Raw genomic sequence first — 17,334 nt, 5'->3', positions numbered from 1 at the left:
TCCACCGCCGGTTTATTCACCCGGCCACTGGTATTTCTAAACCCCAGAGCTTCAGGAACAGTTACTGCGCCTGCATCAACTTCCGGGTGGATACCACTACATTCGAGTATAATATGGTCAATTGTTTCACTGGAGTTACCACATACAGCACATGCGTCATCTTCATTGTTAAATTTCTTTTTGTAGCTGCGTGTTCTAAGGCACCCTGATCTAGCTTCAAAAAGTAGGGCACTGCCTCTTGAGTTATCAAAGAAATCTTCCTTCCTGATCTGCATTTTCCATTTTCGGTATAATTCCACACTCTGTTTTTTTTTTCATCGAAATTATCCAATTTTTACCTTCTGTGTTTTTCACCTGTTGCTTAATGCTCTTTATTTCTCCGTCCTTGTTACTAGCATACTTACTAGTTAGTTTCCTAGTTCTTTTCCTCCATTGTGAGTCAACGCTTTTTAGGTAAAGGTATTTCAATACTTTAGCTGCCCATCTGTTACTGTCCAATTTCCTCAGGCGTTCCTCATATAATATTTTACTCTGAGCTTCCCGTACTTCGAAAGATGCTCAGCCCATATCTCCCTGTACCGCTTTATTTGTGGTTTTGCCGTGGGCACCTAGTGCTAATCGTCCAACGGCTCTCTGATTTATTTCTAATGTCGACTGTACCTCTGATTTTAGGCTCAAAACCGCATTTCCGAAAGTAAGCCCGGGCACCATAATTCCTTTTCAAAAACCCCTCAAAATCTCATAGCTGTTGTATCTCCACAATGCCCTATGCTTCATTATCCCGGCATTCCTTCGTCCTTTGGCCTTAAGTGATTGCTCATGCTTTCCAATGTATGCCAATCCTTCGTTTACCCATACCCTCAGATATTTGTATTCTGCTACTCTGGGTATTTCATGGCCTTGTATTTTAAGACCCTGAACAGTTGAGCCGTTGAAAATCACCAGACCCGACTTAACTGCGCTAAAACTGAAGCCTAGAGCGTCCCCTTCGTCTCCGCAATACTTAAAACTAGAGTTTGCAATTCTTCCAGACTCTCAGCTAGCAGCACAATATCGTCTGCATACATCAAACCTGGGAGGCGCTGCTCCACTGCCTTTCCACCTAATCTATTTGACAGGTTAAAACCTAGGTTACTGTCTTGTATCCTCTGTTCCAGGTTTATCATATAAAGCATGAACAGCAGCGTTGATAGAGGACAGCCTTGTCTTAATCCTTTGCATACTTTGACATCTTCCGTACTTCTTATCCCTTTCCATGTAATTTCTACTGTGTTAACCCGGTATATTTCCTGTAGGAACTGTATTATCTCATAACCGATACCTTCTTCTTTTAATATGTTCCACAGGAGTTCTCTGTTTACGTTGTCGTACGCCCCGTTTATGTCCAGGAAGGCCAAATACAAAGGTCTATTTTCCACTCTAGATATTTCGATGCATTGGGTAAGCACGAACAGGCTATCGTCTAAGCACCTACCATTTCTAAAGCCGTTCTGAAGTTCTCCGAGTATCTTGTTACTTTCTACCCATGATTTCACCTTTAATTTCACCGCCTGCATGGTCAACCTGTACATAACAGATGTTATGGTAATCGGCCTGTAGGATTTTATGTGCATCCTTTCTCCTTTCCCTTTATAAATCAAATTCATTTTACTCTGCCGCCAGCTGCCCGGAATTTGCTTATTCGTTATGACTGTTTCCAGAGCTTTTAACAACGTTTCCTTACTTTTTGGACCAAGTTCATTAATCAGCTTGATCGGAATTCCATCTATTCCTGTAGATGCGTTTTTAGGAATATTTTTCTCTTCCTTTTTTCCAGTTTAGATTGGTCAGTTCTAAGCTGCTTTGTATTCTGCTATCTTGTGTTGCTTCCTGATTTGCGGAGATTACCCTATCGTCGCTTTTAAAATCAGACACCCAGCGCCGCCTGGTGTCAAAATGAGCAAGCGTATAGTAGGACGGAGCACGCCGCACGTCGTGTCGTACGCTGCGTCCATCAGCGGATTGTGAGTTTTCTATTTCGTGCATAATGGTTTTATCGCAGATTTAATGTTGTGAAGAATTTGGAGTTTCGTTTTTGATTGGCTTATAGGTGCAACTTGGCCTGCCAACTTGGCTACGAGCCGCGCCGCCGCTGCATTGTCGAAGCTCAAACTTCGCTACGCGCAGTGTGAAACGGTTCTGAGTTCAGCCTGTTTTTCGTGCTATGGGGCGCTTTGCAAAGAGGAGCGTCTCCGCACTGTGAATTACGTACGCACTTTCTAGCAAACAAGATACACCTGCGTGAAGCATCGCTAGTGGAGGGTAAATATACCACAGCAAAATGAAACGACCTCCCTGGTATGTTAACATTCGGTAGGATTAGGGAATACCGCACGCGTTAAGCGCAATGAACGCGTGCAGCACTTATCTACTGCCCGTTTGAGGAACAGTAATGATTCAAATAGCTTCATGATGAGAAAATTTATCGATTAAAATGGTGCCTCGGGAGTCGCGAAATATAATGCACCGTTTTTAAGGCGATGCCGTTCATTGCATCTGTAGAGAAACAAAAGCCTGCAGTTACGTTTCGGCACTTGCTGTTTACGACAGCGAGCGACAAGCAACTGATTGGTTTAATTGTCTTTTGTTTATTCTTTGAAGCGAACAACACCGAGATCTGCTGCGAAGCATGCATCTAAAATGCTCACACTGCTAGCACTGTAAAAAGTTAAGTGGCCGCAGTTGTCCTGCTGATAAATGTTGGACGGAAATTATCGGTGCCCTACAATGTGAGAGCGTGGGGAAGGGCTACTAAATCTTAAATCTCCTTAGTCTGAACCCGCGCTCTCTATCTTAAGAGCCAAGAATGAATGCATCGAAGGATATGGTTACATGGTTAGTTTCGGTGATGGTTAATCAAAAAAAAAAAAAAATCACTGGGAACTTGAAACAACAAAGTTGCTATGTTTTGGTCCTTGCATAGAATGGGAATTCTAGCAGGCACCATTTAACTTATGATGTGTGTGATTATACATTGAGTTCCTCGCAAGAGGGAACTCACCCAAGATTCTGTCTGCGAGCTGCAGGGAGGAAAATAAACCGAAAAATCAGCGCGCGTGGGTGGCTCAGCATTTGTCGCGCCTCGGTGCTATATAGGTGATGCGGAGGACGTTCGTCACGCTCGCTATGCTCGATGTCTGTTAAGACAGGTGCTCACCGCCAACCGAGAGGAAGCTCGGTCGCGTAGCAAGACGAAGGGGCAATGCACGACGAAAGCCTGGCGGCAGAAACAGCGGGCCTGGCAACTTCCTTCAGCCTCTGAACTCTCGTGCCAGGCCATGCAACGAGGGTCGCTCTGCAGCGAGAGCGCATATAGAGCGTCAGCATAAAGCAGCAGCAGCCGCTGACGCCCAGCCGTCGGCTGGCGCCGATTGTTTACTTAGGTCGTTGCTTAGTTTAGCTAATTTATAATTACTCGCCCTTGTATGTCAGCAGTACTAACAAAAACGATCTGCAGTAAATTACAGGCACTAAAATTGAATTTCGAAGCGTTCATCGGTGATTTTGTAAGTACATAATTAGATTTTTCTCCGTGCGTTCAGTGAACAAACAGCTAGTGCGAAGTTAAAACATGTTTTCCATTTAAATGTTCCTTTATTGCAACTGTAGTCGCCAAAAATATGAAGTACCGCTGTATGAAGCAACGGTACAGCTGTGACAGGGGCGTTAACTTTTTTGGTATCAACTCGTTTTTTTTTCTTCCATTGTTTAAATTCTAGTGTCAATTGCGCGACACATTCATCATAGGCTTGCTGTTCGCATCCTTTCCCGCAAGAAATGCAGCCAGCATCGTAATCACAAATAATTATTTCGATCTTTTTGTCCATAGTGCTTCGCTGTGAGGATGGTACCTGAACACTGTTTTGTGATCGACCATGATAAGCCTGTTATGCTCCTTACTACAGTGTGAACGAATCAACGCATGTAAGCATGTGTGCGAGCGTGACAACTGTCCGTGGTGTGTGTGGATGGGAATAAAAACTGACATAAACGATGCACAGCATGTTTATGCTTCTGCCAATGATTAAACTCCCGTTTCCTTGGAAATATCTCATGGCTTTGGGCATGCGTTTGCCAGATGTTAGCATGGTGAATAAAAAGCGTTTTTTACAGTAAAATATGAAAGGCTTACCTTTGCTCCAAAAAGCGCGACTTTTATGGATACAGGAGCGGTGATAGTAGGTTACATAATATCTGTTATAGAATAGTAAAACAGCGGTCTTCCTATTCAAGCCTGCATATCTCCTGCGGCACTGCTGACTCGCCAGTAGATGTATATTTGGGGTTGGCATCGGGCATCAAATGTCCTGACTCCCGCTCTTGGGCGAAAAAGCTAACGCGATATCTAGCAGGCTCTGGCTACTTTTCTTCCTTCGCTTGTCTTTCATCTATCTTCCATCTATCTTCGTCCTTTTTCCTCTATTTTCTTCCCACCTGTCCTCTCCTCTTTCTTCTTTCTTTCTTGGCCCTCCCACTATCGCGACACCCTCACGTCCATTGACTTCGGTGCCACTTGGACGACCTGGGACATCTGTTGGCCTGCCAAGGAGGCGCCAAGTTCACCTGGCCGCCCGCACAGGCCGGCGGTCCCACTCATGTGCCCGGCAGCGTACTCGAGTCTAATGCCACTCCGAGCGTGCCCACGTACCGACCTCCGCCGGGCACTCAGAGGGTGGCGGCGCCCACGACCCCCAAGTGGGGCGGCCCGAGCCAGGCGCCGGGCGGGCCCTTCGGGTCCTCGTCCCCTTCCGCGTCCCCCTACTCTCCCGTGTCGAGCCCGGCCTCGTCGCGGCCACCTTCGTTCGTGTCCTCTTCGCCGAGCCCGCTGTCGGGCTTCGGTGGACAGCCGGGCACCAAGGTGCCGCCGCCCACGGCGCCAAAGCCAGTGGCACGCGCACCATCGGCCAAGATGGGCAACGGCGGGCCGTGGGGTTCACCCGCGCCCGCGTTGTCGACTGGAGCCTCATCGGCACCTTTTACGGGCCCCTCAGGTCTCTCCCAAGGAGCCGGGTCGCGGCCAGCGCCCAAGAGGGGCCGCGGAAAGCTGACGCAGGCCATCGGCGGCAAGATACCCATCTGCTCCAGCTGTGGATCGCCCATCAGGTGCGTGGGGCCCAGATGAATTGCTGTGCTATTCGAGAGCCTGCTGCTATTCAGTGCAGAGTTTTTGGTGCTGGTTTCTTGACATGCTTTCCCCATTAAAAAAAAAATCTGGTAATCTTAGCCTGGGACTGTTTGGCGTCAAGGGTTTCTTCAGCGTACTTGAGGCTTTCGGAGCTAAAGTTCGATTGTATCTACCGCCGAAAGTCCTAAATTCAGTTGCTGGCATGTCGAAGTATATTGTCGTTGATTTCTTTCTGAGGCAGAACGATATCCATATCTTTCTGTTTTCACGCGTTGCTATATGCCTCCTACAAGGTCTAGTTTATTAGACTGGTGAGTTTTGATACTCAAAATGATTAGCCCAAGCACAGAGGTCACAGCTGTTGGCTGGCATCCTCGCACATGTCCCCATTATCTGTGCTGTAGCGCTGTTACCATTTCCGTTACGCGGGATTACGCGCTGAGGTTAGGCTCTTAGAGCTGCGAGCTCTAGCTCTAGATCTGATCAGACACCTCTTGCAGGGGGCCCTTCGTCACTGCCCTGGGGCGCAACTGGTGTCCGGAGCATTTCTTGTGCTCCAACGGAAGCTGCCGCAAATCCCTTCAGGACATCGGGTTCGTCGAGGAGCAGGGAAAACTGTACTGCGAGCACTGCTACGAGTGCTACATGGCACCCATCTGCAGGAAATGCGGACATCGCATCAAGGGCGTAAGTGTCCGCAACCTTTTAGTTTCTCGCATAACGGAGTTACATTTTGTGCGGCAGAGAGATGAGGATCCACTGAATCTTTTAGCAATGCAGAATGCCTTTAAGCCCGTTTCCCGTAGATTGCACGTATACATATTTTGATCGGAAAGTACCTGAAATTTCAATGCTATTCATAAATGCAAGAGAGGCAGCCATTTGAAAGTGATTTGTGTCGTCACAAATTTCTGCCCTCTCAGTCGCAGATATGTAATTTACAGGTGTTAACTGTATCCTGTTCACTTTTAAGTGCCAATTATTGTGATTTGGACAAAACAAATTATTACTTAGACCTTTATTAGTTCTTATTCGCAATTTGTCATCAACATCTGCTCATCTACCATCGTCAATAATATCGTAATCACCATAAACATGAACGACCATAACCGTAATCATTATGACTCACTTCTCGCTGGAATGAAATCCATTCTGCAGTATATTCGTTCCAGTGAACCTGATCGCTGGTTTACCCGCGTGATGCGAAATTTTTCTTGCCTTCAGGCACAGTAAGCGTAACAGCTCTACATTAGCCTGTTCAAGCGCTACATTTTAAATAGTTCAGTGCATTTAGTACTTTATTATAAAGCAAAATAATGCTCAGATAGGCGTCAAATTTTCGGCTTTTTTGCGCAAGTGTTTCAGCATCTGACTGTGAGCGTGTTGGACACTTCTTCTTTCTTGAGGGACTGTCCGTGCACCGTTACGCTCTATTTACTTAATCGCGACAGTAGCTGTAGGTTATTTACCAGTCCCGCATCTTCCCCAATATCTGACCGCAGGACTGTCTGAATGCCCTCGAGCAGACCTGGCACCCGGAGTGCTTCGTGTGCACGTATTGCAAGACTGCTTTTGGAAACAGCTCATTCTACCTCGAAGACGGAATGCCCTACTGCGAGAAGGGTAAGCACCTCATTTTTCTCTCGACCAAAGGGTTCCAAAAACTTTGAGCCTGAGCCATGTCAACCCAAACCTGATGTACTAGGCTCGTGTAATTCAAGACCGCAAACCGTTGATGTGACTAGCGCAATCTAACTGGTGCAGTGTATCGAGTAGGCCAACAAAGGTAATGCGCCTGCAGACATGCAGGGAGACGCACAAAAGATAGATCTTGGCGCAATATTTAATAGAATATCGCACTTTTATTTCCCTATACAGCAGACGAGTTCAGTTTGTTCAGTGTTTTATCTCGCATCCTAATCCAGAGAACGCATTTAGGCTGGCAAGATTCTAATGCGCTGTTCTGTCATGCAAAAATGGCACCGCTCTTTCAAGTAGAACAAAAGAAGTTTCTCCAGACTATTCTACAAAAGTATTTCGAAAATGCCACGTTGACGCGAATAAGAAGTTTGCCTGCTTGCTAGTGGCGCCGAAATAATTTCCTTTCACTTGTGCTTGAACATGAATCAGAAGTGGTATATATCTTGAAATTATAGCTAAAACTGTCACCGTTTCATTGAAGCAGCGCCTTATCCCCATTGATTTGTATATAATACCGAAAGCACGGACACCAATTTCTACAAGAAGCCTTAAAATAAACATCGTTCTTTATGTATTAATTCCATTTAAACAAGCGAAGTGGCCGCGTCTAGGAAATTTATGATTTCTCAGTTTTGCTGCCGTTTCAGGTCTTCTTCTTTCGCCGATAGACATTAGTTCACAAATGTTTTTCTCTTGTAACAGTAAGAAGTGGAATGCACCAGCGGGCGCTTGGCTGCAGTCTCGAGAACAAAAACTAAGTCGTCTAGGAAACTTGGGATGAGTGTCCGTGCTCTGTGGAAGGGCGTATGTCTGGAACCGCGAACCAATTTAGGGCATTTATTTAGCACGGAAAATGCCTTAAACGACATGGCTTTCCTTGGGCGTTCATTTCGCGAGCTCATTCAACTCGCAAAAATCGCGGCAAGGACGCCAAGACGCCGACAGGTTGAAATGACAGGTTGTTGTTAAGAACGGGCGCACCAACGGTAAAGTGTTAGAGAAACTAGCAGAGGACCGTCTTTATTTCCGAAGTTATTCTTCTGGCGTGCTATTCTTGCGTAATACACGCAGCTCCATTATTTAAGCGATCGTAGAGAAGAAAAGGTGACGTTTTTTTTCACCCTAAGGGCGGCTGTTTAGTACAAGCATACACGCTGCCACGATTTAGAAAGCGATGGAAAAATATAATAATAAGATAAATAAAACAACAGGAAACTTAGGTAAACGAAATGAGATCAAACGAAAAAAAGAGAATAAGAATGGTGCCTGATGTTGCTGTTGGCCCCCATAGCGCCCACGTGGCCACTCCGAATAATTGTCGGTCGATGTATCCACTTGCAAGTCGCGCTAGACGGTGAAGGTGTGGCATTATTGCCATGAATGGAGCCACTTCTTGGAAGCTGAGCTTAATGCTAGCTGAGCGTGTCCATGGGCAGAACAGACTATACGGCAACGTTTGTTTGTCTCGATCAAGCACAGGAACGATGCTTGATTATTTGCCTGGGCGGATCTTAATGACGTAAAAACACGAGCGGGGAGAGAGAAGCACGAGAGTCGCGCTTACCTGCTTTATAGCGCGCGTTTCATGACGCGCTCATACTGTGAAGAAACGACAGAATACATTGAACAGTCCTTACCACCAGCAACATTATGCGCACTGCTACAATGGTAGGTCAGACCAGTGAAGAAAACTGTGTTCCTGAGAGCAACAGTTACAAGTAACGCCAACCTTGATGCCTCAGCATTGTTTCACTTGTTTCCGGCTTCATTATTTCTTCGCACGAGGCGAACAGCTCAAAGTAAATCTGACTTGACTTGACTTGATGTTCGCGGTGAATCCATCAGCATCTCTTGTAGCTGGTCACTCGATGAGACGCAAAATATTCTAGCTTGTTTTGGTGCGTTTTTCTTTACGTTCATTCGGTAAGTCCTCACGTTCTGACTTTTCTCTGAACCTGAGGTCTTGCTTATTGAACTTTCGCGGCTGACATCTAAGTTCGGGAACTAGGTGCCTGAACAAATTCCCCTATTGTTCAGACTGAACAAAAGAATACAAACCCGTGCAGATGCTCGTGATATCTCGTTCTTTTCACTTTGTTTTGTAGAAGTTGCGTCCTAAGACGAATGAACGCGAAGCACGCTTTGAAGTGTACCTTCCTGCGGAGTGAATTTCTTTTGGAGGGAGTACTTTATCAACGACGGCTGCAACCGGTACAGAATCCAAATGTTCTCTAGTTTGAATACATGTTGGCGTCTCACGTATTGAGAAATATAGGAAGGGCTGAAGTTTCGTACCACTAAGAAAGAGTTCGCGCAAAACAATAGACGAAAATAAAGGGTTGGCTCTTTCGGTTTTCAGTAGTATCCTTCATACCCTTTCTCCAGTATTTTTTTTTTTTCGCGTCGGTTGAGCTTGTTTTAAAAACATTACAAATAGAGTCGGGGCAGCCAAAACTGAACGAAGCGAAAAATTGCGCCACTTCTGAAACTGTGCCACAATGACCCGGAAATGTAATATTTACACGCAATTGCAGACTGGAACGAGCTCTTCACGACTAAGTGCGTCGGATGCGGCTTCCCGATCGAGGCTGGAGATCGCTGGGTTGAGGCCCTGAACAACAACTACCACTCGCAGTGCTTCAAGTGCACGGTAAGTGATTTGTGGTCTGCGACAAATTTCAAAACTCTGGGGGGGGGGGGGGGGGGGTAGGGAGTCTGATATAGTGGCGTCACTAGGAGAGTGCAGACCGAATCGGGTGCTACGCACGGGGAGGCGGAGGCGGGTGGACAAATGACAAGCAATTAATCTCTTAAAGGTGAACATGCGTGGGATGCATTTCGCTAAGACAAAGGGTATGGAGTCTCTAGGGCTGACTACAAAAGATAAAAAATAAAAATAAAGAGGGAACACAAACAGTAAAGAGTAGGCGTAGACTGTTATAAAACTCGAGGTCCTGCTACGTTATGCGTGTAGAGAAATGGTTATCGTTAAAATGAAAAACACAGCCCAGTTCGACAAAGTATTGTGCCCAACGATGCCCGCCGTCACCGAGCTCCAAATGGCCGCTTCTTAGCTATATATAGTCTGTTGCTATGGCATCAGTACGTATTGGTAACTTATCGATCTGGATGCAGGATACAGCTTGCACCATGTTGACGGAATGGAGTTGTAAGTGAAACGTAGAGAATCTAAATGCAAATTAAAATGATTTCACTTGTGTATGTCTGTCACAGTTTTTGGACGGTGAAAGGCTTTGCTTGCACTGACTGGCTGAAAACACTTGAATGGTTTGGGAGACTGAGTGGGCTGAAGGGGTGTTTCTTTGCGAATTCCCATTATGATACCCACACCGCGCTTACCCTGACCACCCTCCTGAGGTCAACTCATGGAGCCTAATGCCCCAAGCCGCAGCGAGACGCGGGCTTAGGGTTGCGATATGTCAGTGGCGCTGTCATTTTTGAAGATGCTCTAGAAACCGCCAGCATCGTTGAACAAGGGACTGATGGGGTGGCAGTGCGACAGCTATTGCGACGACTCGGATCTTAACGCGTGCATATTGTCTCGTTTGGACCACGAGGTATGATGACTAACTGACACATTCTAGGCACCGTATAGGCGCTTTACTTAGCCACAACAGGCGGGAAAGGCGTGCCCCGCAGCAGATGTGATGATGCTACGCAGCGGCGGGCGACCTTAGATGCCCTTTCACGAAGGTGCCAGGCCTGCAGAGCGCAGCAGTCTTAGGTTCATCCAGTGCACTTATGAGCCTCAAAATACATCTAGAGCCTGAGAGTTGTGTTCTATTACAAAGTATGACTGAGCACACGTAAAAGGGTGCGTTGCAGACATAATTACAGAGGCCACCCATTAGAGGACAAGGAGGAACATAAAAATTTGCAGATGCACCTGCATAACGTTCGACGACACTACAGTAGAAATGCTTTATCTCGAGCACAAGCACTGAAGAAGTAAGGCAGTCGAAAAACAGGGTGGAGTTATGCGTCATTATGTGAAAAGGGGAACGAATTGTACTCTTAGCAAGCCGAGTTTGAGGGCGGGAGAAGAGGGGGGGGGGGGAGGGGTGCCACCACTGAGTTTATTGCTTTTGCAGTTAACACCGAATGAAGCTAACCTTGTGCGAAGATGCGAATCAAGTGAGCGGTTCTCCGCACCTGTCCCCATGGCTTCGATTAGCGCTTATGATTAACGATGTCCACGAATGATAAATGGCACTGTGATTGATGTAGATTCAGCAGAATATGCCTCTTAAAAGTACATTGTGGACGCAATGAAGAGTGCCATTTGATTGTCGCGTTCTTACGACAGAGGTTGCTTTGCTGGAAACCGGGCTCTTATAAGTGAGAAAAGGCTACGTAATAAAAATAGGTGCCACCATCACAGGCTGTTTTCGTAAGCAAATGCCATTGACGCAAAATGCAGATTTTGGCTTGTTTTTTCGCATAGCTGATTTTAGACAACATCGCTCACCTGTTCCCGATCGCAGTTGCGGAGTCATCTCTTATGCACTTGACGCCATGTCCAACACGAGTTTTTAATTAGAGTGGCGGGAAGAATATAAAAATGTTAACCATAAATGTGTTCTTTTTATAGAACACATTAATAGAACACATCGAAGGCATACAGCACGCCATGTACGCTGACGACTTCACGGTTTGGGTTACCTCCGGGTCGCTCGGCCAGAAAGAAGAACGACTGCAAGCAGCGGCTTCCTGCGTAGAAGAATATGTCCGTGCACGAGGTCTCGCCTGCTCCACAGAAAAATCCGAACTCTTGCGAGTTCACAAAGGGAAACACAAAGAAGGGACCCTCAATGTCTCCCTCGAAGGACAGCTACTTCCCGAACGAGACAAGATACGAGTCTTAGGAATGTGGCTCCAGAGCAATCAGCGATGCGGCCATACGCTCGGCCTTCTCAAGCAATCGACCACTCAGGTCGCCAGGATGATCACGCGCGTGTCGCAGAAGCGGAGCGCTATGCGAGAGGGGGATACCCTGCGCCTGGTTCAGAGCCTGGTACTCAGTCGCGTGGGCTACGCCCTCCCATATTTCAACCTCAACAAAGGAGAAGTGGAAAGTGCAGATATCATCATCCGCAAAGCTTACAAGACAGCCCTGCACCTACCAATGAACACCTCCAACGCAAAACTACTAGCTCTTGGAAACAACACCTTCGAAGAGATCAAAGAAGCCCAACTGGTCACGCAGATAGCCAGGCTCCAGCAGACTCCGACGGGGCGCTCGCTTCTTAGGCGACTAGGGGCTAGGTGGAGCTGCGGAAATCGAGAATCGTACTGCGAGCATACCGGACGCAATTCGCCAGACGCTAAAGGTTAGCTCCCTTCCCCGGAACATGGACCCCAACTTGCATGTGGCCCGTAGGGCAGCCCGGGCAAAGTATGTACAACAAAATTTAGCTACAAAATCCACAACGGTATACACGGACGCGGCTCCGTGTACAGGAAGCTCACATAACGCAGTGGCGGTAGCTATTGATTCCAACCTAAAGGAACTAGCTCGCGCCTCAGTCAGGGATTACACGGTAACCGAGCTGGCCGTTGCTCTAGCGGTGGTAGCCGGGTGTCGAAGCAACACGTCCCTTACCATTCTTACAGATTCGAGAGAAGCGCGCCGTAACTAAATGAACGGCCGCACAAGTCGCGCCGCGCTCAGGCTCCTCCACGCGCGACCCCATGAAGAGTCACACACAACATCTACCGGGTGCCAGGACACACCGACATAGCGGGGAACGAACGCGCCGATGAGGTAGCTCGAGGGTACACGAGCCGAGCTTCCTCCCAATCGGACGATCTACCCGAGCGAGTCGGCCCTACGTACTTAGACATTCTTAACTACTTAAGGGGGTACGGATCCGCTATCTGCCGCCTCGTCGGGATCTAAAACAACAAGAGGCAGTGTACTGGCGAAGACTGCAGACAGGAACATTCCCTAACCTGCATATCCTAAGCAAACTTTACCCGTCACAATATCGGGACACCTGCCCATGGTGTGGTAGCAAACCTTCGTTACACCACATCACGTGGCAATGTAGAAATAACGATAGCTTTCGTAGACCCGAGTGCGGAACAGTGGGAGAGCCGGCTCTCCAGCGGTGATCTGGATTGCCAACTAGGTCTGATCCAGCACGCCCAGCGAGCAGCGAAGCTTAGCGGAGCCCTGGAATAGGGGCACCGGCCCTGTGAGAAGACGGAAGATGGACCTCTTCTGCTACTAGCACAAGACCTTCCTAGAGAAATTAACGTATTTCCTATCCTATCCTATCCTATCCTATCCTATCCTATCCTATCCTATCCTATCCTATCCTATCCTATCCTATCCTATCCTATCCTATCCTATCCTATCCTATCCTATCCTATCCTATCCTATCCTATCCTATCCTATCCTATCCTATCCTATCCTATCCTATCCTATCCTATCCTATCCTATCCTATCCTATCCTATCCTATCCTATCCTATCCTATCCTATCCTATCCTATCCTATCCTATCCTATCCTATCCTATCCTATCCTATCCTATCCTATCCTATCCTATCCTATCCTATCCTATCCTATAGAACAAACGGCAACGGAAGCACAAGATACTCAACTTCTGGATTCCTCTAACAGTTCTCAATAATTAAGGTGTTTTACCACCGGGATAACCTGACGAGAATTATCTTGGGTAATTTTCAAGCTGTGTTCATTCTCTATGTTATTTATAGATGCCTATACTCTGAGGTGTGTGTGTGTGTGTGTGTGTGTGTGTGTGTGTGTGTGTGTGTGTGTGTGTGTGTGTGTGTGTGTGTGTGTGTGTGTGTGTGTGTGTGTGTGTGTGTGTGTGTGTGTGTGTGTGTGTGTGTGTGTGTGTGTGTGTGTGTGTGTGTGTGTGTGTGTGTGTGTGTGTGTGTGTGTGTGTGTGTGTGTGTGTGTACTATAACTGTGGACAATTCAGTTGATGCTTACGAATTGGAAGCACAGATCTGTCAGATATTGCGTGATTTCGCTTTTCGCTAGCAGTAACTTTTTTTTACGCTTTTTCTGTCCTCATGACAGTTTTGAGCTCGATAAAGTCATATCCGTTCAGAATCACGCTACGAAAAGCTTGCAGCTTTCGGTAGGCGCTAATAAAAATTTCCAGCCTAATATAGTCACGTCAATTACAGACGTGCTAACATGTTGCAAACATGACTGGCACTTTGCAGTTTTCTGCTACTTTGGCGCTCTTGACCCTGTGCAGATTTGCCAGAAAAACCTGGAAGGACAGAGCTTCTTCGCCAAAGGAGGACGACCCTTCTGCAAGGCACACGCCCGCTAAGCCGGCCCTTGACACCCTTTCAGCGGGATGGACTCAGCGTCTATGGGGCATTCGTTGGGGCATTCGGAGTCATAAAACACAAGAGAGAAAGAGAGGGAAAGGAACACGATATCGCTAGCTAGCCTCACATATTTACGCAAAGCTGAAAGTCATTCTTTTTTATTTTTGCCTCAGACAATAGCGCTGCAAAGCCAGTGTTTCACAGGGACTATACAAAGAGAAAGTGGGGCTTTTTGTGCGGATGGAAAGGGGTCGATAGCAGCAACCTATCCGGGTGCAAGGTGATTGGTTTTGCGGAAAGGTGCTGTATCGCAGGGGTTGAAAACTTATGTCTGTTGGCTATTTGGAAGCGTACTTTTACTCATGAAAGAAGTAGAGGAATGAAGTTTGAATGCTTGAATGCTTGACTAATTTTACTTATATTCGTGGCGATATATTATACATTGATGAAAATTCGCGCCCGATACGGCATTCAATGTTACTTCCATGGAAATTGCAAGCACTACAGAAATAAACGACTAACCGTTCAGGCCTACTTTAGCCAAAGAAGTTTACACATCGTCCGGTGCTCCTATGAGGACCTGTTAAGCGCTTGCAAGAGACGGCTACGGTCGACACCGGGTGTATCAAGCAGCACAATCGATACAAGCCACGAAACAATAAAATTTTCCGTAAGGGGTGCACTTTCCCCGTTGCACCGCTAAGCTGGCAAAATTCGGACGTATCAGACACTTTTGTTTTTTATATTATTTAAGCTTCCAAGACTTCACGTTGTGCGTTCTCACAGAGTGACGCGGAAGTAAAAAATGCATAGAGGCTTCTACAATGAGAAAGCAAGGATAGAAACCATCTTGTCAGCGACTGATGATTACGAATAACGAATAAATGGAAGCCATCAGAGTTAATATAGTTGGCGAGAAAACGAAGATGTGAAAATATATAAAGTAACACATTTGTCTGCCGCGCGCGACAGCACAGAGAGCACATGAGTGAGGTGCTAGGAGGGCTAAGCGATGCCACGGGAAGAAAAAGTCACACTAACCGCACAAACGAAAAATGTTGAAAGCGAGAAATTTAGTCACCCGATATGTGCTTATAATTTTCTTCCCGTTAAATGCAATGTAACGAACGTAGACTTTTACGTCAACATCGAAACAGCTGTTAACAACAGCGCTAGGCGTCGGTTTCGCTGCGTTGACCTATACAAGTTCATATCTTTCTTTTCTGCTTACGTCAAGTGTGCTGAATTTTCCCGTTTTTGTTTCCACTGGGTGGCGTGCCCAATGCAACTTCTAGTCGTCTTATTTGTTACTTTGTTGTAGGCATAAGTTTATTGTATTGCACCATTATATTGTGGCGTTCGAGGAGCGTCGAAAAAGGGCGAAATACATGTGCCAGCTTACTTTATGCCTTGTTGTCTTTGTGCCATACCTTCACAGGAGGCACATATTTTTTTTTCTTTTTAACTCGGCTCTATTGTGAAGTCCCAACGCTGAAGTGTGTACAACGAATAAAGCTGATGCCAACAACTGTTAGAAATGTCGTTGCTGTGTTTTATTCAACTTTCGTTCTCAATCCTGCTCCAGCCTGGAACAAAAGCTCTTGTTAGCATTCGCTTGAATGGCTGTATTATTACGCGAGAAAATAATTTTGATATCATTTCACCCCAACTTACATGTAAGCATCGCACAAAAAGACACGGGGATGGAATATTTTTTTATGTAATGTATACAGGACAGCTATTCTGCAAAAATGCGCATTTTAGCCATTGCAGCATGCTATAGGTTGCATTCAAAAGCTGTTACTCCGCGATTTAACAGGTTTCTGTCTGACTGACTTAACAAGTTTCTGAAAGCATGACTGCTGCGTCCGGCTGCACACATTGCACGCTGTGTCCAAAACATTCAACTTAAACTAAAAAATTCAAGCGGCGTTCTTATAGTTTCCCTTCGCAGTCTGCAACTGATAGAAGCGTAAGTAATGGAAGAGGCGAAAGTCAATGTAGCAGAACCAAGGTGTCCAAGCAAAACGAAAGTCTGAGATGTCTCATCGTTGTTTTTTTTCCAGAAGCCAGGAGGGCATCACTTATTAGCATGCCCTGCCTGTCATGACGCACTATCCGCATAATAAAAGCTGTCGGAGCCATAATTTTGGCCTCTCATTTTAAGGCAAACATCTTTGAAGTCTATGAACTTTTAAGCTAACGATGCTGCCACTCTGTACCTGTCATTATTGAGCGAGAGAAAAGAAAAATGGAGCTCCGCTTTTAAGGTTAAGACACGGCAGCGTCAATGGTTAATGTTTGCCGGTTCCTTTTGCGGTTCGTTGTTCACGCACATAGTCACGCACTCCAAGACCGAACACGCCAGCAGGCCATCGCTCTCTTCGAAACGCCGCTGCGTCTAGCACGGTCGCACATCGAAGAAAAGTGATCGGCCTCATTGTGGCAAGAGGTGCAATGTTTTAACTGCTTTCACTTCTGCGACTGGCAAAATGACCTCTCCAGGAGTTTACCCATCTGGCTGGTTACTAAGTTTGAATATTAAGTGTGACGTCCCCGTCTCAGTGCACAGCGCTTTGCAATCAGAGTGCCGGAGTCACCGCAAAAAACAAACAACGAACGCTTTCTTATTTTCAAGAGTGCGTTGAAATAGGGAGACATTTCTGAGAAGAAAGCTTCGCTGCCCATCAGACTTCAGTTGCTGCGAGACCTTTGGTGTTTCGCACTCCTTCGGCTAACTGCACAAAATAAACCGAATGCCTTTTGTTGTGAATTCTGGAGACCCATTGCACGTTGCCATCCACTGCGCCGTTCAGTTGAACGCCGCGGTGGATGGCAACATTTGTAACAGGCGGTGATATACGCCCCAAATAACAGGGTCCTGAAATGAAATTTTTCCCGATTCCTTCATACTGTGGCCAATAAATGGTTAAGCGATTGTAAGCATTCAAGGTATTGCCGTTACAGTTGAGCAGACTGGGTATTTATAGAGCAAGCAAGTGATGAACACGGAATGCTTAAAAAAAGTCATCACATATATCAGGGACGCGCGGGCTAAACACATTACGCGTTTTGCACTTGCATTAATTAAATGCTGAATCAAACCCATATGGGCCTGAGAAAAAAAAAAAGATT

The 17,334-nt window shown here is 46.4% G+C and overlaps 1 protein-coding gene across 2 annotated transcripts in view; it reads left to right on the top strand.

Moving 5' to 3' along the window:
* The window catches only part of Zasp52 (Z band alternatively spliced PDZ-motif protein 52), a 94,375-nt gene extending 78,638 nt beyond the window's left edge, over positions 1-15,737 (top strand). For both annotated transcript variants that reach the window (XM_084588955.1, XM_084588954.1), the window contains exons 13-17: positions 5,031-5,142; positions 5,665-5,851; positions 6,667-6,787; positions 9,400-9,515; positions 14,121-15,737. In XM_084588955.1, the coding sequence (XP_084445081.1) occupies positions 5,031-5,142; positions 5,665-5,851; positions 6,667-6,787; positions 9,400-9,515; positions 14,121-14,198 (614 nt within the window). In that variant the 3' untranslated portion in view covers positions 14,199-15,737. The remainder of the gene's footprint in view (positions 1-5,030; positions 5,143-5,664; positions 5,852-6,666; positions 6,788-9,399; positions 9,516-14,120) is intronic.
* Positions 15,738-17,334: the final 1,597 nt, after the last annotated feature.

This window comes from Amblyomma maculatum, chromosome 1 (genome assembly GCF_055883805.1).
Source record: "Amblyomma maculatum isolate TAMU_Amacu chromosome 1, ASM5588380v1, whole genome shotgun sequence".
In the NCBI taxonomy this organism is placed as follows: domain Eukaryota; kingdom Metazoa; phylum Arthropoda; class Arachnida; order Ixodida; family Ixodidae; genus Amblyomma; species Amblyomma maculatum.
This window is presented reverse-complemented; position numbering and strand designations above follow the sequence as displayed.